This window comes from Perca flavescens, chromosome 10 (assembly GCF_004354835.1).
Source record: "Perca flavescens isolate YP-PL-M2 chromosome 10, PFLA_1.0, whole genome shotgun sequence".
Classification (NCBI taxonomy): domain Eukaryota; kingdom Metazoa; phylum Chordata; class Actinopteri; order Perciformes; family Percidae; genus Perca; species Perca flavescens.
This window is the reverse complement of record NC_041340.1, coordinates 15,934,521-15,959,141: the sequence shown is the minus strand read 5'-3', so window position 1 is coordinate 15,959,141 and position 24,621 is coordinate 15,934,521. Positions and strand designations below refer to the sequence as shown.

The 24,621-nt window shown below is 39.8% G+C and overlaps 1 protein-coding gene across 1 annotated transcript in view; it reads right to left on the bottom strand.

Annotated features, from left to right (window-relative positions):
* The window catches only part of kdrl (kinase insert domain receptor like), a 45,926-nt gene that overhangs the window by 3,305 nt on the left and 18,000 nt on the right, over window positions 1-24,621 (bottom strand). The window contains exons 12-29 of the mRNA XM_028588668.1: window positions 22,605-22,713; window positions 21,337-21,621; window positions 21,021-21,167; window positions 20,231-20,359; window positions 19,108-19,214; window positions 18,594-18,723; window positions 17,726-17,830; window positions 15,312-15,425; window positions 15,060-15,148; window positions 14,698-14,851; window positions 13,830-13,927; window positions 12,818-12,940; window positions 12,335-12,446; window positions 8,846-8,945; window positions 6,284-6,389; window positions 4,066-4,190; window positions 3,112-3,190; window positions 1,813-1,916 (exon numbers count right to left, since the gene is read on the bottom strand). Of these exons, the coding sequence (XP_028444469.1) occupies window positions 1,813-1,916; window positions 3,112-3,190; window positions 4,066-4,190; window positions 6,284-6,389; window positions 8,846-8,945; window positions 12,335-12,446; window positions 12,818-12,940; window positions 13,830-13,927; window positions 14,698-14,851; window positions 15,060-15,148; window positions 15,312-15,425; window positions 17,726-17,830; window positions 18,594-18,723; window positions 19,108-19,214; window positions 20,231-20,359; window positions 21,021-21,167; window positions 21,337-21,621; window positions 22,605-22,713 (2,216 nt within the window). The remainder of the gene's footprint in view (window positions 1-1,812; window positions 1,917-3,111; window positions 3,191-4,065; window positions 4,191-6,283; window positions 6,390-8,845; window positions 8,946-12,334; window positions 12,447-12,817; window positions 12,941-13,829; window positions 13,928-14,697; window positions 14,852-15,059; window positions 15,149-15,311; window positions 15,426-17,725; window positions 17,831-18,593; window positions 18,724-19,107; window positions 19,215-20,230; window positions 20,360-21,020; window positions 21,168-21,336; window positions 21,622-22,604; window positions 22,714-24,621) is intronic.

Here is a 24,621-nt window from a genome sequence, read left to right as displayed (position 1 = left end):
CTTTATTCATATATGATGTAATCAATCATCCTGAGTGCTTCTGCTTCATTTGAGGCTCAGAATATGAGTAATTGCCTCTTATTGTCTTTGAGGTTGCCAAGGGTTTCCAGAGCTCCTTTCTCGAGGCCAAGGGGTCAGCGCCCAGTGGGGGTAAAGTGACGCTGCTGTACTGGAATGTTGTCCTGATGAATTACTACCTGATAAACTAGCCATCAAAAATACTTAACAATAGTAGTGTTGCCATGTCCATGCCAAGCAAAAGGTGGGATACAATGGGCAATTGAGCAACAGGAAACAAAATGAGTGAGGATAAAAATCCCTTTTTCTCTGAGCTGAAATTCTTTTATGATAGTAAAATTAATGTAGACTGTTTTACCTTATTGGATTTTAATGTTTACTTACAGTTTTGTCTAAGGAAGACAGCTTTCTTGGCAATATTGCTCAATCAACAAAAAGTTGTGTTGTTTGCTTCTGTTTAAAAAGAAATCAGGCTCGGGAGTGGTGAAGGCCAAGGGAGCAACAGGTGGACTTCAGCTTAACAAAAGGAGCACAGCGCAATAGCTAACAGGGGTGGCCCTTGTAAACCCTCCTAAGTTCAAAGGTGGCAGTGATTGAGCGGTTGCTCAGCAAGGAAGTCCTCCCCTCAAAATGTGGATCATTCTCTGCATGCCCGAGTTTCTGCCACACCGAGGCCCTGATGACACAAGAAGGCCTGTAATGCGTCTCAGTAGCCTCGACCTTTTGAGTTCTAAAAGACACTTTGAGTGTTAGAGAAGTTCGGTCAGTTGTAAATTAATTATAGTGCTTCATTGACTCTACTAAGTGTCTCATAAGTTACTTCCCCAGCAGTTGTTTACATGTTCCCTCTTAATAATTTACAAGCGCTTCTATATCGTTCACACTCTTTCCTCTTCAACTTAACAGAGATTCGGGAAACATATGCAGATTTGCTATAGGACAATTTACTTAACTGCTGTTCCTCCTTTAATCTTTTAAGTGGAAGTCACACTACTTTGAAGGAGTATTAATAGATGCTACTGCGCAGGGAACAGCATAATACCACAAGGTTTAAAGTGTAATTAATGAGTTCAGAGGTTTGACCCTGTGCCACTGAGCTGCTGTAAAACTTAATATGTACGCCTTAAGACACCTACAGAGACCCTCATAAGAAAAAGATTGACAGAAATTTGACTCAGATTTGACTTTATCCTCAAATAACCCACAAAGTGAGAACACATTGTCTCAGTGTTTTCCCCCCCTTTATTACGGTTTTATATACTTGACCTGGCAGGATCCACATCTTAAAGTCATCAAACGATCCGCAGCATTTTGGAGTACAGTCTTTAGTAAGCCAATGTCAGTCTTTAGAGATTATGTAAGTTTGTTACTTAGCAGCCATGACTCATAAGTTCAATCAGACTTGGAGGTATCTCATTCAGGACTCTTTTAGGGAAAAAAAACAAAGGGTTTTAGTGCATGCTTTTAAAACAGCCAAACCTCAAGTGACGCATCCACTCTGCTTTTGTGCTCAGTTCTTCAGTTTGTCACCTTCAAGCTTTTTCCCTCCCACTTCTCCTTTGTGCCACTGTTCCTCCCGCACGGCTTCTCCATACAAAAGAGAAAACTAGCTGCCGACTTTTTGTTAAGGCAAAAGAAACTCGTGTTTGTGAGAGTGAGTGTATGACAGTTATAGCGTCTACATTCCAGCACAACAGGGAGGTTTTCAAGTAGGTATTTTGCAGTCTCTTTTTGTGTGTGCTGATTTGTCAAATGCCATGTTGGATGGGGTGCTGTGTGGTGTAATGTACGTACGCCAGAGCCATGATGCTCAGGGGTCGGCTTGCCAATGATTCAAGGCGCTTCAAAGTCTCCATGTTGTCAGACGACAGGCCCATCCCGCTGTCTGACTGACCGCCCTGATAGTGAGACAGACAGAGAGAATAATTAAAACCCCAAATCTTCTCTTCTTTGTTATGTGAGGTGAACAAATAACAAATATCTAAACGTTAGTAAGTGAACTTTATTTTTATAGAACCCTTCAAAAACAGAGTTACAAAGTTATAAAGTTCTTTACAGGTGCAGATAAAATACAATAGCATGAAATACAAAAAGAATCTCAGGTAATGACCAAATGTAGTAATAAAATCAACATCATAAAGCCATTGGAGCGAAATTATCACCTTTATTTGATACTTAATTTAATAAATAAATTTAGGTATCAGGGCGCCCCTTAAAGCTGGAATGTGGCAGAGACTCAGTAGATCTGATAATGAGGGAGAATGTGTTGCACAGTGTTTAAGCTAAACAAGTAAAAACTTCCTTACAGTTATTGGTACAGAATAAGGAGTTAAATGATCCAAAATACATAGTAAAGCCAAACTGCCGAGGGCTTTAAAAGTAATCAACAACATCTTAAATTGAAATCTAAAACAAGTATGGAGTCTATTCAATTCAGTCAGGACTGTAGTCTGGTGTTTGTCAGAAGACTTGCTGCAACTTGCACCAATTGCTGCCTCAATGACTTTGGCAACATTTCTGATTTGTAGATAGCAAGACTAAACAAGACTTTAAATCTGATGTCTGTTTGAAAGTTCGCTGTCAATGATCCAAGATCAGGGGTTGATTCTGTTATACAGTATAATGATCAGGACCAATTACCAGAACGTTTTATCAGTTAAAGGCCAACCAGTCTTTGATGTCAGCGGGGCAGCAGTGCAGGGAATGCACATTGCTAAGATTTTCTTGACTAAACGACGTGACGAGTCATTGGCATAAGGTCACAGTGTTGAATAAACAAATATGATGGTAGCAGATACAAACTGAATAAAATTGGGCCAAGTATAGAGCCTTGTGGGACTCCATATGACATGACATCCGGGGAAGGAATAAAGTTATCACACTCTGTAGGTACCAATTGAAGCTATTTTAAAATTCACAAAAATAATGGTATATCTTCTTATACAGTTCAAACAAGCCACCATAAATAACGACATTTATGTTTCAGGGTGAAGTTTCTAGTTAACTGTCATCTAACTAACTGCGTGGTTTAGGATAAGTTAGAGCGCAGATTGTGCATCTGTTTCTGGTTTAAGTCTAGAATGAATAACTCACCTCGTGGCTCTTATTAGTCCTGTCCTCCATGGTAACCTCGTCAAAGGTTTTCACACTAGCAGGACGGATCTTGATGTTCCTGGCGAGAAAATATTTCCAGGGTAAGTCTCCAAAAAGTTCTCTTTCTGTTTAAAGAATCCTTTGACTGGAGCGCAGAGGCAAAGTTCAGCAACAAAACCACAGGAACTTAATCACTTAAATCAACAACATGTAGCATCTATGACGTTGTACTTTGAAAACACACCATGTTTACTTTGCATTTCAACACTCAGAGGCTAAAACGACTGCTTAATTTAGCTTAAAGGCTAACTGTCATTACTGCTTTTCAACACCTCAATAAACACACTTGGAGGGGTTGTGAAAACCCAAGAGCTCAACACATATTATTTTAAGTGGACATAAATCTTGAAGCTGGCTCTATTGGTTTTGGGGAAATTTCTCACAAAGACTGCTGTGTGTGTACATTACTTATCATGTGCCAATCACGTCTCATTGTCCTCAGGTCAGACCTAAATGTTATCTTGGTTGAGTTTAGTTTGAGTATGACAGGAACAATAATTGTTTGGAATATTATTCAGTGCCAAATGGGGAAATGATTTAGGAATTTCCTTTGCAAAACAGACTCAGCGCTGTTTGCCTTTAACAGTCTGAGGATAGGTTTACATGTCTTTAAGATAAGGTGATTTATTTCCTTGGAATTTCTTAAGACATTACACTGGGGACCATGAATGTTTGTAGCAAATGTCATGACAATCCCTCCGGTCAGGAACAAAGTGGACTGAGGGTCCGACACATCAACATTTCCATCCCTTGAGCCATGTTGCTCGTGTGGCTATATAACAACTCAGCACTATAAAGAATAGCTATGAATAGCAGCATCTGTCCAAGTACATTAGCGTTTCAGGTGTCTGTCTTATGTAAACCAGCCAGTGAATACATTTTCCATGTTCTCACCAGGTGCTCCCTGAGTCACGGTGGGAGACGGGTCGTGTGGGCATCTCTTCTGACGGCACTGTGGCTGACGGGTCTCCCACCTTCACCAGCAGGGCTGTGTTGATTGGTATATAGTGCTTCCCCTCCTAAGTCAACCAAACAGACACAGAATATCTAAAAGGGCAGCCTTATGCTTTCATGATGCAAATAATAAAAGAACGTGTAAGTTGATGTCATCATCATCTACAGGTTGTGGTGAGCAGCCAAAGAAACTGAAGTCATGCCTAATAAATCCAATACAAAGTTCATGAAATTGGTGAAGGCAGCAGAGTCCATGACCAGCTTTCCTGCACTGTAACAATACCTTTATTAACCAATTAATATTAGTCAAACCCCTCCACTGTTCTTTCTGTCCAGTCTGAACTTTTTTCTAATGAAGAAACAAGCTTCTCAGACTCATTTGTAATGCAACATGCTGTAGTACGTGTGTATGCATATGATGTTATGTGTGGCCTTGTCTTTATCTCTTATTACTCCACTCAATCTACAGTCCTGTGTAGTCTTTGCATAAGTACTGAAATATAATTCATTTTCTTTGTATGCCTATCTGTCTGCAGTAATGTACAATCTGAACTAGAAGCCCTTTCTGTTTAGTGGCTATAAGTGGAAACTAAGGGCATCTTGTGGATCCTGATGACTGAGAATAATCCCTGTCTTGTTCGGGCTCTGGCCAGTTTCCTGTCACCAGTGATCGTTATTGCTAAGTGCTCAACTTTCTTCAATTTCCATCTTTTATAAAAATATTTTTTTCACGACTTTTGTTTAAAATGTCAGTGGCTCAATGAGTTACACATAATATACTATAGTTACTATAATCATAAATTATTTTGTGCTTTATATAGATGGTGAGAGGTTCAAATACATTGATCATATTCATTTGAATAGAGAACAGGACTAGAGGTCTTCAACAGTCCACCTGATAACAAACAGATTGATGGAAAACCTAGCCAAACCTAATTTGTTTTCTTTAAAAAAGCACAGGTGGGGCGCCTGGGAATCTCACCTGGTAGAGCGCATACCCATAAACTTAGGCTCAGTCCTCGACGCAGCAGCCGCGGGTTCATTTCCGACCTGCGGCTCTTTGCTGCATGTAATTCCCTCTCTAATCAATATAATTAATATAGGCTAAATTCAATTTAACTGCTTCAGTTTTAGGGTCCTGATATCGTACATGCTGGCTCACTGTTGCGGCTTATTGGGACACTTGAATAGAATAAAACCTATGAAAGTCAAAATGTCTGCTGTGAAAAAGGCCTATTGGTACATATGTCATTACCTTTCTTAGCTTTTGAATTATGTTTGCATAATACTCAAATACTGATTTGTTTCTCTAGTGCATATTTGTTGTCCTAATTAGAACAAACTTTCTGACAGCCTTATGCAATTTACAAACTCCCACAGTTCGTGACATTCCACAGCATTCATACCAGATAATATTATCTTGCGTCACACTAATATTTACATTGTTTTTTCAGGTGTTTTGAAGTGTGGTCCCTCTTACAAGAATGATGTTGCTATTTCAAAGGGAGCCAAGTGTTTTTGTTTAGTGTTACTTCCCCTCGTAGTTACTCTGAGCAGCTCCCTGGGTGAGATGCCGCTCTGAATCTTCTTCAGGCTGCAAGACTCTGATCAGCAATGCTGCTTCCTGAATATTTGCGTTTGTGACTCATTCGGCAAAACTAGTGACTATTATTGTTAAGTGTTCTGTGAAGCAACAGTATTTATTAGAAATTCCGAAGTATGTGGGGATTTAAACGTGAAATAAAATTTAGTTCCATTATTTGTCATTAACTACGAAAACACTTCCATATATCTCTTTGGTGTATCACCATCAATCGTTTGCGTTCACACTTTATTGACCAATGGTCACATACAATCGTTAGCACGTTAGAACGTGTGAAATTTGACTTCAGTATTTAACTTATCTTGAAAAGTGCCTGTGGATCAACTTGGGGTTCAGTGTCTCGCTCAAGGACACTTCGACATGTGGACAGGAGGAGCCTGGGATGGAACCGCCAACCTTGTGATCTGACTGATCTACCTCCTGAGCCACAGCCCCCCCTATCTGAGCTCAACAGCTGCTTATCATAAACGGTTCATTACTGCTACTGTTGAAACAGGCCTAAGACACATCATATGTAGTTTTCAAACAGTACACACTCTTTTTTGTCTATCATACCTGTTGCACGCTGGCCTGAAGTAGATCTCCCAGCTGTTCCACCAGCTCAGTGAAGGTCGGTCGCTCCTGCGGCTCCCCTTGCCAGCAGTCCAACATGGTCTGATATCTAAGAGCAAAGAATACACCACTGAACACAAACTGCATGACAGACACATGCAAGCCTTTAGCGTTCTGGATAGACACTCTAATGCCAACATACAGTATATTTGGGTTGATGTATTGTAAACTGTGATAAAAACTATCCTCAGGGTTAGTAGTCCAATAAACAAACCTCTTTGCATTGAGTGCCCACATCTGGTCCACTTCAAAATTGACTGTCATCTAGAATATTTGTACATACCCTGTTTTCTATTCTCAGGTGATCCTAAGCCTCTGGGGCAGTATCTGATTCTCTTTTGGACTTGGGTGTGAGAGCAGACAGCCTTGCTCAGGTCTCTGACAAGCTGTCAGCGTCTCTGCCCATGTGGGAAGACTCTGAGCCTTTATGTGAGTTTCCCTTGCAGTGGCCTGTCTCATTTTGTGGAGGAATTTAGAAACAGAGCACCACGGCTGCTGTTTAAATTACATTCACAGCATGTTACTGATTGGGATTGATGGGGGTGATGGATCCCTCTCCTGTTTTTATTGCAGCAACCACCACTTTCCCTACGGATGTCTTAAGATTTATATAAATATTACTATTATGATTCCCTTTTGGCATCATATTTAGTCAATCTAAAGTTTGAGGACTTGGAAAAGCATATGGTTCGTTGCTGCTTTATCGACCCCACTCCTCCTCTCCATCTGAGTTTGTGTGAAGGGCATCTAAACCTCTCTGCTCCTTTCAGTATTGTCAGGCTGTAAGAAGCCGAGCAGCTGTGATTCCCACGTTAATAAACATAGAGTATACTCATCCAGGTGGGAGCCTTCCTAACGTTGACAGGATGTGGAGGGCTTGATCCCAGCCTTTATGCATATCATTAAAGGGGGGAAGTATACACATTGTATGATTGCACAATTTAAACCACATTTCCTGCCTGGTTCGCAATGAGAATAAATAGCCTATCCCCGCATGTTTGGGGGCCTCAAGGGAGTGTTTCTGAGGTGGAGGTTAGAAATTCTGTAGAAGTGAGCTACTTTGTCCGGTTGGGCAAGTGTGGTAGGATGGCAAGTGAGCATCCTATTTATTGTCCTCCCACTCTCTGAGCAGCATCCGCTAAATTCCTCTGCAATGCATCAGGACGGGGAATCTCATTAACAGACGGAAGATAACATTCCTGATGAATCAGAGCTACAGTAGTACAAATGATTTTCTCAACACAGACTGCAACCTCAAGTGCTTTTTAAAAAAAATCTATTATATATTACGAGTTTGGGGTGAGGGTCCAGGTGTTAAAAACCTGGGCTTACAGACACATATGATCAACCATAAACCCATTGAGGGGATGAGAGGAATTCACCCCACTGACTCTGAGTGCATTACTGTGCATCCCATTTACACTGATATCAGCAGGTTTTATCTCAGCTTCAAATTAGCAGCCGGCCTCACAAGCTATACGCATTTAAAATATATAATTCTGGGCACCAGTCGGTCTGCATCTATAGATCTACTGTTCTGACTGAACACTACAGTCTGGATTAGATTTTGTCTATCATTTCCAATCACTGTCTGCTTTGCAAAGATGATAAATTAATTTAGTTAGCTTTACTTGGCACAAGATGCTTTAAAACTCTGGTATCACAAAATTATTAAGCAGAAGTGCAACATTAAGCTTTCAAAACAAATAAGATTTGTGGACTATATGAGTCATTTTAAATTAAAACCAGACACAAAGTATGCACACATGTTGAAGTTAGTTGTAGAGCTGAGACTGTGATTGCTGCGTCTGGATCGGCTGTAGATTAAACAGAAGAGTGAGTATTACAAAAAGAAGTTTGTCTAGCTGCATCACTGACTGACATCACTGATACCAAAGAAGAAGACTCTTTATTCTCTCACAGATATTTATGTCCAGCACCATCCACCAGCCCCTGTTCAAAACAATCTCCAGTCTCTAAGCTCTCCACGCTTGGGGGAACTTGGATTTAAACGTGGTGCTCAGTTACATCTGCCACACTGTCAGTCAGAAAATGCTTCAGAGTTTCAAGCTTTCCGCTGCAGAGCTAACCAGTAGCTAATGTTTCCTCCTGCAACATTCATGGTAGGATTACCCATGATTCTTATCAGGCACCCCTGACCTGCTGGTGCAACCACAAAGAGGGATAAAGACACAATGCCTCCTTAGCTGTATATATCGATATGGAGCCAAGGCTTTTACTTGCTGCCTATATATTTTTGGCCTCTGTGTGGAAACCATGCAGCTGGGCATATGGAGTTGACTGGCTGGGATACACATGACTTGTATATACTTTTGTTTGAATGATAGTTCAAACTAAAAAATGTTTGCAATCCCATATTTTTCTTAGACAGATTTACATGATAAACAATCAGCAAATTAAGTTAATGCTCCCAAACACACTCTACTTCATTGCTCTATTGAGGTGGATGGCATGCAGGTATGTTTAGTTGATAGAGATTCTCACATTTCAGAGGAAGAGTATTCTGGCGCTCTCATCCTAGTCCCCTCTTTCAGCCTGCAGCAAAATTCTTCATCAATTTGGACTCCAGGGTACGGGGAGGCACCTGGGAAAGGAAAGAAGGGGAGAGGTTGATTGCAAAGTTATTTGTTGTTGTGCATAAAAATGGCCATACACAGTATATGTAGATGTACTGTATGTTGCAGTTTACGTTTTTAAGCAAGGTTAAATGATATTGATACTCAGCCAAACAAGCCACCATACTCAGCCACATAATAACTACAGTGATTTCCTCCCTACAATGTAAATACTTGGATAAACTGTTGAGGTATTTTAAAGACTCCAAAATAAATCCTTAGGCTCCCAGGCGGTTCTTGTTACATTTCAAACTACGAAACCCTTATTGCATGGAAAAGTGTCTGCAGAAAGGAGAGGAATAAAAAAGATGGTGAAAAGTGCACTTAATACATACAATTAAGAATTTTGTAATGGAATTAAACTCAATTGCTCTTATACATATACACCAGGTGTTTCTTTATTTTATTTCGTTTTGTATCGATAAGGATATGCTAAATAACAGAAAAACCTCTCTGTATAATGCATTACAGTTCAACAGCATCACAAGCTACAGCTTCATAAAGTTCAATCAAAACCTCCCTGAAACAGTTTCAACACAAACGTAACATTACATTACATTATGCCATGAACTACTACGACTACTATTTCTAGTCACTATTTCATAATCTTTATTGTGACTATGATTGCCAGTGTTCATCACACCCCCAACTGGCACCGCCAGACACCGCCTACCAAGAGCCTGGGTCTGTCCAAGATTTCTTCATAAAAGTGAGTTTTTCCTCGCCACTGTCACACTAAATGCTTGCTCTTGGGGGAATTACTGGAATTGTTGGGTCTTTGTAAATTATAGAGTGTGGTCTAGACCTACTCTATCTGTAAAGTGTCCTAAGATAACTCTTGTTATGATTTGATACTATAAATAAAATTGAATTGAATTAAAACCTTCATAAAGGGAGGGTTTATTGCAGAACTGTATTAGACAGCATTAGTTTTAGCTAGGTTTACCTAATAAACTGACAAATAGACATTGGAAGACTTTAAAGTATCTGGGGAAATGACTGAATGTAACATTAACACCAAGTCTTGGGCCACGAGTAGAAAAGACATTTAGATGATATGAATATAATCAACAGACTCCGAGCGAATGATACATTATAATACATTATAATATATTTTTAACATACATTATAATACATTTCAAACAAGGATTATGCACAATGTGCAGTTACAAAGACAACACCTGCCCAGTCTTTGTTGCATTCTTGATTCTGTACTGGGATCACAAATCTCACTTCACTAGTGAGTTTAACCACTGCAGCTTTCCAACGCAAATAGTCTACATGAAAACATCTCACAGATTTGTTTTCAAACTCTTGCAGATTGTGTAACAGCTTGCTAAAATTTGATTAGAATTGGTTGGATGATGTAACTATGGTCCACTCATCATGACACAGTAAATGTGTAATGTTGTTATATTTGCTGAGTCATGAATCTGTCAAATATATTACTCACCAACCACAACTAATTTTATTTACTTTTGAACTTGCCATGTTGGAAATAAAATTTGAATTTAGAGCCTAGCCGACCCCCCTGTGGAAACATATACTGAACCAACATCTATCCATTTGTGTTGGTTTTGGAAAATACTGCCCATTCTATGTATTCTATCAATACAATTTCCTGAGTCATAAATATGAATTGTTAATTAATTGTTTGCTTAAATCCCCACATACAATATAAAACACCATCTTTGTGGCTACACAAATTTATAGAGAAACCACAGATTCAGCTTGGCAAAGTGTTCAAACTGTAAAGAAATGAAGCTTACTGCATTAGCAAAAGACACAATATGTGTAGCGAAAACATTCAATTAAATCCTAACTGTAACAGTTCACATGGTTCATATTTCTAGTTGCAGCTGATGTGAGGGTTGGTGTGTAAACATGCTGTTCAACAACAACAACTGGAATTAATTTTAATGTCTAATCTTACATCAACATGGGAGGTGGGGGGTGGGTCTGGTTAACTGTTTGGCATTAACACTATACAAACAAGCTTTGGATATTTAAACCCACAAAATGGAACTGACACACTTTTGCTTCACAGAGCGATCTGACAAACACGCTTGGGTTACCCCTGAAACTTTTAACCTCCCAACGTGATCAGGTTGCAAAGCTCACTTCTTTGCCATTTTTCTTGGTCATTTTGTATCCTTGTTTCCTGATTTATTTTTCTGAGGCCCCGCTAACACTACCCAGATGTGTAAGTGTTTCTTTAACGGAAAAATGTGGTGAGAATGTGTCAAGAGAGAAGAAGCGGGAGAAAGAGACCAAGAAAAAGAAGAAAAGACAAAAGGGAAAGGGCCCTAATGATGTCAGTGTGCTTTACATTTAAAAGAATATGCAATTTCACACACTTTTCTTTCCACTGCAGTGGGTGACGACGCTGTATGGCGGTGATTCAAACGCAGCACACAGTCAAAACATACAGAAGAGCAATACATCCAACTTTGGTTACACTTACTCTTATGTTTTCACTGCTTCCCATGGTGACATTTAAACATACAATATTTCATGTTGAGTCTTGCTTTAGAAACGTGTGGGGAGCTCTGTGCCACGATGCACAGGCAGTCATGGACCGGCACACAATGCTGTCTTAAAGGCTGCAGTGGTTTCACAGCAGGGGCACACTTTTTACACTCATCTGGCTGCCTGGTAACACTGAGTTTGTGTTGCCAGCTGGGATGAAACGGATAACTTAAATAGGAGGTTTTCTCTTGTTTTAATGTGCCATGCCTGTAATAAAAATCACAGTCTCACTTCACTAATGTTTGAGTGGCATGAAAATAGTTTGTGAGCTGAGGCCCTTTGTCCTAAAGGCCCAATTACACAGAAGAAGAAGACAGTTATTACCCAGTGCATCTGGTAAGGCTGTATAGCCTGAGGCACCGAGCGAGTCCACCAAGCAAGTAGAGCTCTCATTGAACATCTCTGATAACAGAACCCTGTGTTTGGCTTTATGCATATGTGGGGATGATAAACACAAACTACCAGTAAATGTGAATTGAATGTCAATATTAAAATTTCACTAGGAAATAATGGTATCCTCTAACTACAGACAGGGGCATGTGTATGTATTTGTATGTAAGGTATTACAAATATTGTAATGAAACAGGTTTTAACTTTGAAGAAAATAAATCACCTCTGTAAACAATGGAACTTGATACTTCAACATTTATGTCTGTGTATCACTTGTATTGCGTTTATTATAGATATTTGGTTGCTTTCACAAATAGTTTTATGTGTGCATAAGTTTAGATGTGTGATTTTTCCATAAGCAGGGTTATTTTGCTCCTCTGTATCTTAAACAGCATGTGAACTATAAAACTAGTGGTTAATGCTGAGCCACGACACTTACCCAGAGAGAAGATCTCCCACATGAGAACACCAAAGGACCAAACGTCACTCTGAGTCGTGTAGATCTTGTCAAAAATGGCCTCAGGTGCCATCCACTTCAGCGGCAGTCTGGCCTGTGCAGACATTGAGATACAAAACAATTTACTCCCTTATCTCAGCAGTGTGGACATCTCACTAATTACACATCTGTTTTTGTTACATCTGTGGAGTAGGTGCAGCTTTTGATTTAGCTAAGACTTATTTAGACTCCTAAATATTTAGGTTCCCTTTATCTAGTATTCAAATAAATACATTGATCTCCATTATTTTCTTGAGATTTCCAAGAATTGCTGTATTTATTCAGTCCTCCTTTTTACTGCCAAGTCAGTAATAGCTCACTGTTTGCATATAATCTATTAGTTAAAATGCTTTCATCATTTTTTTCTGTAAGACAGTAAATACCAGACAGCTGGAAAAATACTTGACTATACTTTAATGAACTTACATCTCCTTTGCGCACATAATCCGGGTCTTTGTAGATGTCTCTGGCAAGTCCAAAATCACAAATCTTCACAACATTATTCTCAGAAAGCAGGATGTTTCGTGCAGCCAAATCACGATGTATGCACTAATGAGAAAAGGAAGAAACACAATCTTATTCACTGCGTTAGTTAAACTTTTCTGCATGTAATTGACTTTTGCAACGGTACTCTGTGTGCTACAAAGCATGTCTGCTTGCAGAACAACACATGGTCAAGTCATTAGTGATAGTACAATAGAAAATGATGTGTTCCATATCCAGGCTCAGAAACGGTCTGTAACAGGTTATTTACAACAATGGCTTCATTCTCTAATCAGTCCCATCCGGTCTGCCCAAAGTTATGAATGACTTGAAAAATGAATGAGTTCTAGACTGATATCCTTTAGAAACACTGGAGTTACAGGGTGTCATAGTAGAGGCGAAAATGGTGCACACTTAAATTTAAGAAAAGTCAAATCTTTTAGGTTGTATTTTGCTGTATATTTATTCATTTACAATGAACTGCATGCACGACAACTTTAAACAATTTGACTCTCTCTGAACCAGTTTGCTTCTACTGGGATATTCTGGTTTAAACACACCAGTTACACACGGTTCAGTATGGTGATTCATTATACGGAGTAAAATGTGTCCAAAATAAATACAATCAAAATAACATGATCTTGGTGGTGATGGCGCAGTGGATATGACACATGCCTTTGGTGTGGGAGATCTGGTTTCAATTCACATTGCGACACATCAACCAATGTGCCCCTGAGCAAGACACTTAACCCGTAGTTGCTCCAGAGGCGTGCGACCTCTGACATATAGCACATATAGCAATTGTAAGTCACTTTGGATAAAAGCGTCAGCTAAATGACATGTAATGTAAATTAAAAAAACACAACACTTACAACATAGATTTTGAAAAAATGTATATTCAACTGTTTAAAATGAAATAGATGTCTTAAGAGTGATTTGTGTGAAGGGAGAATACCTTGCGTGAAGCCAAGAACTCCATGCCTTTTGCAACTTGGAAACTGTAGCAAATTAAATCTTCCAACGTCAGGACTCTCTTATATAAATCCTCAGATTCTGTGAAACGAAAGAACACAAAGTTTTCCCAGTGAAACAGAGTTTTCAAATTGGATGTATGTGGCGTTTAAAGTTAGGACAATAATCCTACTATTCCTACTCTTCTAGGCTTTTGTTTAAATGCTGTGAGCCTGATCAGCAGCTCTCTGTCAGATAATTCAGAAAAGATGAAACGGTTACAATTCTCATGGGGAAACTGCAAATGTAAAAACAAATCATATTAACAATCCGTCCTGTCACGTACGTGTCTCCTCCTACACACTCTGTCTTTAAAACATCCTTTACAGACGAGAGATGAAAACAAATTACAATTCCTCTTTCTTTTTTTTCCAAATGTCAGGTGAAATGTGTGGTTATGGGCCGAGCGTACTGGTCGGGGGTCTGAGAGAGGAACTCACAAGGAGTCCTTCCACTGGTCCACCTGAGTAAACAGCTAATCAAACCAGAATCAACACATCAGGAACAACATGGCCGACGTGCCTGAGCCGGAGCCACAGAGCAGAGCAACACTTAGTTCAGGACAGGAAATAAACAGACGCCTCCCCAGACTCAGTGGGGTGACAGTGGCTCCTGCTGCAGTGATTGTACTGCTGAACAGGAGGAGGAAACGTCCCATCAGGCTCGGGCTAGAAAACAATCTGAAGGGAGCTTTCATTCCTGGGCAGGAAGGGTGGAGCAGAGGTGACAGGAGGGGGTGGAGGGAGACAGCAGGAGGGACAAACATAAGGGGGGAGGGGGTTGAAGGGAAGTAAGACGTGCTTGGCCTTTACCTTCTTCCTCTTCCTCTGAATCGCAGTAGCTCTTATCTTCGATGAAGCCAGAGCTGGCCGAGCTTCCGGTGCTGGCCACACTCTCCAGGCGGCGCTTCATCAGCTCGCTCAGCTCGCAGCCCGATCCTGACGACACCACCTTACCGTCCTGGCTCTGACCACCACACACACACACACACACACACACACACACACACACACACACACACACACACACATATATCATGTTAAATGAGATGAGGTTAAACGCCACTGCTGACATGCATGGGGTTTTCATTGCTCATACCGCTGACAAGCTTATAGCCAGAATGATGAGAAAGCAAGAATGCCGGAAAGTTTCAATCATGCAGCTTGTGACTCACCTTGTAGACACGAAAGTCATCTCTCTTGCCTCTCAAATAGTTGGACAAGTTGCCATATTTGCAGAACTCCACTATCATCATCAATGGGCCTGTAAAGATGGTATATCTCTTATGATTATTTCTACTCAATTTTAACTTAAAGTTTAAAATTGAACTGACAATTTAACACGCAATCTAGCATCAATTTAACATCTTTTTTCGTATACATTATATTTTCTACACCCAACAAACTTTCTCAGTAATAAAGCTCACCTCCAGGCTTTGTGCAGGCTCCCAGCAGGTTGACCACATTCAGGTGATGGCCAATGTGGATCAGGATCTTTAACTCTGACATCAGAGCTTTCCGCTCATTTGAAGTCGCGCCTCCTGTAATAATGTGAACACATATAGAACGTGTTCAGCATTGGTTGTTGTATCATTAAACATACTTTATACGTTTTCCTAACAAATTAGATTTTTATTGTTTCATTGTCCTTTCATTTTGTTTTATGATCACCCCAACAATGTTACCTTCAACAATATAAATGCTTGGAATCCAAACTCCATGAAAAAATAATAACTTACTGACTTAAAAAACTCCACCCTGATTCTCAACCCCCGGGTTCCCAGACGTTCAGCCACAACACAACCCCGTTCGTCCCCGGCAATCAAGCCCATTATTCACCCCTCTCCTCGACCTTCTTCGCCCCACCTTACATTACCCTCACCCTATCTGTCCCGTAACCTCTGGTTATTCCAAATCAAACTTTTATGTTGAACAATGTGGTTTTGTTAGTGAAGATAAAGTTAAGATAATATCCAAAGATAACAGTATGAAGAAGGAAGTCTATGCAGGTCTGTTCTTATGTTCCAAGATACACACTCAAACACATAACATGGAATCTATATTTTAATAGTGGTGAACAAGTTTTATCTAGGTTTCAAGAAATTCTTTTCACCTGTATGAACATTTGACTTTGAATTTTGAAAAACAGCCAGTAGTTTAACCATTTATTGTACTAACTTTAAGAGACTAGTGTGCATAATTAACAGCTTGTTGGCATTTTTTGTCTGCCCTCTCCATTACCCGAGGCCTATTCCGAGGCCTTGTTTACTGTAAACTGTGGTAAACAGTTTTTGCAACTGGAAACGCAACATGTGGCTGCATGGGGACTTATTAAACTATTTTTGTAGAAATAGGTAAAAACAGAAAAGCTTTTTTTAGTTACCAACTCAAAAATCTCATGCGTCTCATACATTATAACAATAACATATGACATGTTTATACCAAAATGTGTACATATAAAATCTAAACATCCAGTTGATGATATTTTTTCCCTGCTTACCTTGTTTTAAAAAAATTAAATCTGTTTTAGCAGTTTGCAAGTATAGGGAGAATTTTTGGGGGGGAAACTGAACACTGGTAGCTGGGGAATTTGATTTTGGGAGTTCATTAAATATGATGGAAAAATACTAGAATTGCTTTAGGCCCAGCAATGGAGGACATTCTCAAAGATAAATGTCAAAAGAATTAAAGAAATAAAATGGGAGGTGCTCACATTACATACCTGACTTTGATAAGTCTGAACAATGGTATAAAGCTTTAACATTGCATTATGAAAATCAAGATTTAAGGGTTGTTTTATGTTGCTTCAAACAACCAGATATTTATGAGCTAGAAGCTAAAGCAGCCAGGGAGTCTATAGCTAAACCACGGTCAATTTGAGGAGAGCTGCTGCTTTCTATTACGTTTGATCTATGACTAAGAACAGCCAGAGTTGTTCCTCTCAGAGTCTGTGATTTATGCTGAGACAAGATTAATGATATGATAGTGACCAGTACATCTAACCAACAGCCCTATTTTTCATGATAAATCATCCCTCTATAGCCAATCACTCAGAGTTCTGCAGTATGCTTCTCTAGTAATGCAAAAATAACAAAGCTAGATTTTTTGAAAATTAGATGTCATTTACATACTCTAATAAAGCTGGGGTGAATGAATTATCTAAATGTCTGTAGTTAAAACTCTTTTCAGCTTGTTGGTTTTCCTGTTTTCATTTTTGATCCAACATTCATTGAATATTTAGAAGGACATTGGAATGGGATTGTAAATAATTCCTCTTAAAATTCAAGACCGGAGACAGCGGATAATTTCCAAATGTTGGAATCTCTAAAATGTGGCAAAAATAAACATGTTTTTTATTGCTCATTTTCTACTTGTTTCTTCACTCTTTTCCTCCTGCAGATTTGGGACATTCTGATCTGAGCTGTCAGATCTACATACACTCAATCTCTTCATCAAGAACAGGGTTAAAGGTCTTTACCACTAACTGCACTTTGCAAGGAACACACATTGCTTGGAACACACATTGCATGCTTTACTTTGAACCGATACGCCATAAAACATTGGCTGCAGGCACATGTGGTTCTGTAGCTCATGAGCCTGATTTGTGCACAATAAATAAATCTTCTGCAGAAATGACAGATAGCTATTATTCATCTGCTACCCATACAACAGTAGATACTGTGACGTTTATGCCGGCCTGTCTATCATGGGTTGCGGAACCTCTAGGATGAACAAGAGGGGCCACGTGAGCAAACTACATATGTGTCAATACGAATGCTGATTCTTTTCTAATACTGTTGGAGTGACAGTATGAAAATGCAATGAGATTTTGACATCCTACCTTTCAACATTTTGACAGCAACAGTCTTGCAGGTTGAGAGCTTGTCGATCCCAAAGGCAGAAGCCTCTACCACTTTTCCAAACGCTCCGTGGCCAAGAGTTTTGCCTGGCAAAGGAAGAAGGTATTTGGTAAGTGGAACGACATTAGAGTTTCCTGTCCCTTGGGCAGAAAAATCAGACTGGATTCCCTGTCAGTCAGGCTATGGGTCTGTAATTAAAACAACACGCTGGCAGGCAGTTTCTCTGGAGAATTTATGGCTCACGTAAGACTGGATGACAGCACAGGTCACTGATAAGTAATGACCCTACCCAACAGCTGCAGAGAGAGGTGACACCTATTATATGTATCCTAATGTGACTGTGTATATTCTCACCATGAACCACTTTTAAAATGAACTTTTAACCTTTTGTTAACTTCTTGTCTGAGTGCTTATATTCACCCAAATTGCTCTGGGTAGTATCAGGTGTTTCTGGCAGACAACCAGAAATATCAGACACAGTGATATAAATGAAAGTAACAGTAAAATCACTTTTTTATTTATTTTTTATTTTTTATCTACATAATCCCATTCATCACCACAAATAACAAGGACAACCTGCTGGGTTGTTTACATTTTCATTAATCCAGCTAGCTAGCTAGCTATTTAAACACACTGATACTGTGAGATATCACAAGCGTGACTCTAGATGTTCTGTTAATGCTTAAACATCATTTAATTTGTGGAAAGTTAAGGATTTCAGCTTCTGTCAACCTATTTAAAATATAAAAAAGAGGAGGTCAAAAACGTGTCTAGTTGGTGCCTTATTATTGTCTGTAATATATGAAACTCTTTCAATATGAGACATTTCCCCGCACATTGGATTCTCACCTAGTCGCAGGCGGTCTCGGGGAAACTCCCATTTGCTGCTGTCATACTGAAGAAGATCATTCTGCTCCTCGAGGGGACACTCGTCGGGGTCAATGATGATTGACGGACCCATCTTATACTGTGCCGGTTGCTGAGGACATATATGAATTTCATGATTATCTTCAAGAGGTTTTGATAATGACAATCATGTCACAACAACCAAGTTTTGAAATTACGTTTCATTTCAAATTATCAGTAGGTAGTAAAAAATGTTGACATTCTTGCTCTACATGTTTTCTCACTGTCTTTTTTTGCATGGGCACATTATGTTCTTTTTTTGACTGTACAAATATGAGCTAACACTTTCCGTTGGTCAGGATATGTGGGAATCATAATCACTGCTAAATTTGTATTTCAGAAGAAGCATGAGTCAGTCGCTTATGCAAAGTAATTGAAGAAAAATCACAACTGGCATGACACTTGAACTATCCACAACGTGTGGTTTCTAATTTAAAGAAGTAATGTAACTTCTTACCTTCCTTAGCTTGCGGATGAAGAGGATAAGCATGAGCCAGAGGAATGTGGCTGCAGCTCCCGTACAAACCAAAATGATTACCTCAACTTTTGGCTTCCGTTCATCCCCTGAAAAAGAGAAGAACTGTTATCAACTACCAGACCTCTTTGGCAAAGAAATCACTGTGTACTTTTCATGATCTCATAAATTGTCACATAATATTGGCAGGGATTTGTGGAGAATTGTGATCCCAAAAAAAAAATTGCTTGGTATTTAACTGGAGATTCTTTTGTTTATTTCTTTTTTCCTAAATTTTCTCTGAGAGATTGTATACCAAAAGGAAGTGGAAACACACTTTAGTGTTCATTTCTGGCTTGTTTGGGACATGCATACCACACTTTTTCCTATAATATCCTCATATCCCTTGAATCTGTGCAAGATCTTTGACAAAACAGCCAAAGCAGAACATGCACATGCTTGATGGAATGGATAACACTAACTGTTGAATATCAAGAGAAATTCAAGTTCAGCTTATGTAATAAGAATCTATTTAAGTGCCGAGACGTGAACAAAACTGGTTGCATGATATCTTACCTTCACTGCCATCTTCACCTTTTACATGCCAACATGCAATTCATTTTACATGACAACACACACGTTAGGAGACATGCTAGTCCAATTATCTACTGTGTGTTTCCAGTTCCTTGGCTGTTGTAGCAGTCAATCTCTTTGCACTCATTAGTGGACCTTTTAACACTTCACAGAGGTCATGTCCTCAAGGTAAGGACCCTCAGCCAGAGCCTTGATCATAAAACCCTAGAAGGAATTCACTTGGAATTCATGGCAGCCACAGATTTTCTGTCAGGGGAAACTTTTCAAACTGAAGTCAGACCAGAGCTATTTGTAGCGGTGACAAGAAAACATGAGGCCAAGAGGGCCTCTGAGCGGATATGCAGAATATGCATATGACGCTACTGCTTGGATGGATGATTAGTGTATTTGATGTGATCTGTAGCCACACTGCCTGCAGCACACACCACTTCACATTGAGAAACCAGTATTGTAAATGCAGCAGGTTGTTGGTGAGTGTTTATTTGTTTTGATGGTTAGGTAATTGATATCTCAAGGTGTCTGAATGACTTACCGAGCACAGTAACAACAGCACTTGTTTTCGCGATTCCCTCATCATTGACGGCTACACACTCATAGAGACCTTCGTCATCTTTCTTCACCCTCTCGATGGTCAGAACCCCATCCTTTCCCAGAGTGATACCTGCAACACACAATCTCTCAGTCAAACTGATAACATTTAAAAACGTGCGGCATTTGACTCTTGTTGTTGTAAAAAGTGTGGCTGAAAACTAACCCGCTCTCGCCACAGCTGAAGTTGTGTTAATGCGGAATCATTTAATTTCTACTCAGGATGTTTCAACACTTTTAGCCAGAAATATATTTTTCGTGAGAGCTCATTTTATGAAATCATATTAAAAGGATTTAGCATACTTATTTTCCCACAGGATTTAGAGTGCTGGGATAATTGTGTGCATGTAAATATTACTACCTGAATCCAGCTGAATGCAACCTTTACTTTGAAATGTAAATTCAGCTCCAGAAAGGGCATCATTTGCACTCGGCATCATATATGTAGGGAATACTCTATATGCCTTCCAATGAAGAAACAATTTCTCTAAAAAAAAAATGCTGGCCTGGCTTTTGACACAATAGGAAACTGTCAGCGTCTTTCAAAGGGAATGACAGCTCCACCTGCTGATTACGTAGTCCTACAAATAACAAAATGTATTTATTCTCTTCTAGCCCTTCATCCAGTTTGTGCAGTGCTGCGCCAGGATTGCACTTATGCCACTGGTCACCTAAATTGCTAAATAATTTATTATATGATATTCGTAGCACATGGATTTGTATTTTCAGGTTACCTGGGCCTTTTTTCACCAGAACGTCATTTTTGTACCACGTGATGTTCGGACGAGGAACTCCCAGAGCGAAACAAGCCAGCATCACAGTGCTGCTACTGTTCACATATTGATTAGTCAGATTTTGACTCAGCCAGGGGCGTTTTCTCACTGCACAAAACAAAACAAAACAGAAAGTTTGAATTAAAGATGCTGTTTTTATCCTCTTTTACTGTCTTTTTCAGACAGCGACTCATCAAGTGTTGCGAGTTGTTTTTTTGTGTTCCTGTGTGTGCTAACCAACAGAAACATCAGCTTCTCACATCCCCCTCTAACTTACCATCCACAATAACTTCAGCGGTCTTGACTTCAACCCTCTTGTGGAGCTTGTATGCTTGGCACTTGTAACCTGTATTGCTGTTTTGGGACACATTATGCAGACGGAGAGAAATGGAAATGGAGTTGTTGCTAAGCTGCAGACCGGACACATTGGAAGTGACCGTTTGATTTCTGGAATCCAACCACTGTAGATTTGTGTAGAGGTAGCGAGCTGCCCGACAGGTCAGAATGACATCATCCCCCTCGATGGCTGTCCGAGGCATGGTGGTGATTTCCTCAAGGTGATCTAGAATGAATTAGGAAATTAGGATTCCAATTAGGGCTGGGCAATATATCAATATTATATTGATATCATGATATGAGACTAGATATCGTCTTAGATTTTGGATATCGTAATATCGTGATATGACATAATTGTTGTCTTTTCCTGGTTTTAAAGGCTGCATTGCATCTATTATTTGCCTTTTCCCCACTTAGACATTATGTCCACATTACTGATGATTATTTATCTAAAATCGAAGTGTGACGATATTTTCTTAAAGCACCAATTGTCAACCCTAGAATATCGCCGCAATATCGGAATTTAGGTATTTGGTCAAGAATATCGTGATATATGATTTAACTTCAATCTTTAATGATCAGAATGGAGTCAACTACAGTTAATAATTGTGAATAAAGAGCATTTTACCGTGCCATCTGTTTTACATACATGAACAGAGACACGTATCCTGCTGGCCCGAGATCTTGTTGGACAATAGTTTTGAACACAAAGCTGCTCGTCACAATGCCTAGAATGTTAAATTTGCAGTTATTTCCTGTTTCATCACTGTAAATTGGAAGCATGTTGCCGGTGGGCAGCATGGCTGATGCTGCACTCAGTCTGCATTGGGTCTGGGCCCCGGGGGAACCTGCTGGCATCGGAGCAGGAACGCAGTTATTCATAGCTGTTTTTAAACACGTGCCATTATAGCACTCCATATGGCTCAGGACATGTTTGCCTCTCATCTGCCCTGAAGCTGTTCAGCTACAGTGGAAGATGGTTTTAATTAATTCCCCATTTGTTTTCTTTATTGCACAATACAATCTGCACATTTCTTTCCTGTTTTTGCCATTCATTGCAGCGTGTACATACGTGTAGATAATTTAAAAGAATCTAGTGTACAGAATACTGTGCTTTGCAATTATTGCAACAGCATATTTCTGTGTGCACTTTCAGCTGAGCAGTTACAATATAAATGTTGATATTTCCTATTCTTGTGACCTGCTTACCATCAACGTAGAAAGGGATCGTCACTGTGCTGTTGCCCTCTTCATTCTGGGCCCTACAGGAGTACTTTCCTGACATGGTAGCCTCTCCTATCACCAGGGTGCTCACAGTCTAATTGGGATAAATAGGGCAATTGTTACAGATTGTTCAAAGCAGAATAAAACATGTTGAGATAGATAAACAACAAATGCTTAATATCACAATTCAGAATTCCACTTTGACTTAGACTTTCAGTGTGACTTATTCATGGGGTTTCAATCACCATCAGAGCAATGAGTCCCTGTTAACAGGCGGGTGAGAGGTCCGGAGCCTGGTCTGTTTTATACTCTCCAGTGCGTCACATTAATGAAAGGATACATCTGGAGTTTAAAGCCCACTGAGTCTCCTTTAGACCTGCGCTATAGATCTAGTGCCGGGGCTCCATGTCCACTTCCTGAGAAGCACTTCTAATGCCACACTCAATTTTGTCATTGCACCAGTACAACATTTTAATGGCTTAAATAGACAAAATAATAAGTGAAACTTGGGTGAGGGCCAGACTGCATGGGGCTCTGTTTAGTGTTCATGGTGACATCTGTTTTTTTGGGGGCAGTCAGCTACATCAAAGAGAGTGAATGATGTGGGTGTATGCTGGCCTACACTTCCTGGGCTTGTAGGAGCTATTGTGCCGACTCTCAAGACACACAGCTGTAGCCATGAAACAATTTCAGCGTCCCTGTACTTACAATGCTCACCATACAAACATTCAGGCAGTAAAAGAATAAGTGTTTAAAAGTTATTTCATATTGTCCAATTGATGCAGCTCTGACACGTCAAAACACTGATGGAGTGGCCTTATCGTATTATGTTACGGCTATTACTCACTATGATGTAACCCGAGCTTGAACACAGTCATTTAAACAATTGTGCACAGTCCCTAAGAGGTGACCTGACCAGACGCACTGTGACCTCGGTGCCCACGCCTTCCCCCTGTGTTTTTCTTATATTATGACCCGGGCCAGTCTCCCTCTCTACTGGGCCTTCTGGGGAGGCACTCAGAGGCCCGACCCTGACTACGTTCTTATTCACGGGCCAACACGATTTATGTGGGGTGACAGAGAGGAATTCACGTCCAACAAATCCCTCTTCTTTTAAACTGTTGCTTGTTATCATTGACCCTTAGTCCTAACCCTCATAAAGCACCAGCGTTTGGCCACAAGTACTTGTAAATAAGTGGTGCCTCCCTATTTATGTCAGAGACATATTAGAACTGATGCCCTGTGAAAATTGCCAAATTTACAATTTCTTGGTGAGCAAATAATTGATATGATTGTTTCATTCAGTGCTTAATCTGTCAGCAGGAGTCAATAAATCACCTAGTTATGCACTAGAAACACAGGTGAAAACAGTGAACAAAAAGATTTGGATTGAGAATGATCACTGATACTTTCTCCAGCGGAAAACCTTTATGCCTATAATTCTGTTGCCTAATTTGACCCAGCCTGCTGTGATAGGTTTCTTTAACCTAATCCTTTAGACAGACCCTCGAAAGGCAGTGGAGGCCTGCTCTTAATTATGCTTAGGGTGAACAGTTTTAGTAACAGGCTCCCACAGGACAGCAATGTCTACAGTTTCCCTATTTTGTGACATGGCAACGTGTGTTTGATGTTTCCTCCTAAAAGCGGACAGACTGGTAGATCCCTCATTGATACCTTAGTGTTGATTTAGCAAAAAACAATAATTTTGATGTGTAAAACAACTTAAATTTGCTTAAATTAATAGGTGTGATGGACTATTTCTATCTGCTTAAATGTGCTGTTTTCATGATCAAATCTTGCTTCTATAATTACATTACATACAATTACAGCAGTATGTGCTTACACAACAAAAGCACAATTACAGCTGTTTTTCAGTGTCTATAGTGGCTCATTGTCACAGGCAATGTTGAAGGGGAGAATCTATAAATGTCTGTTCTCAGCTCTAGGCACACGCATGGCTTAACGCCATATAGCGTTTGTTCATGTTTATAAGGCTTAGCTC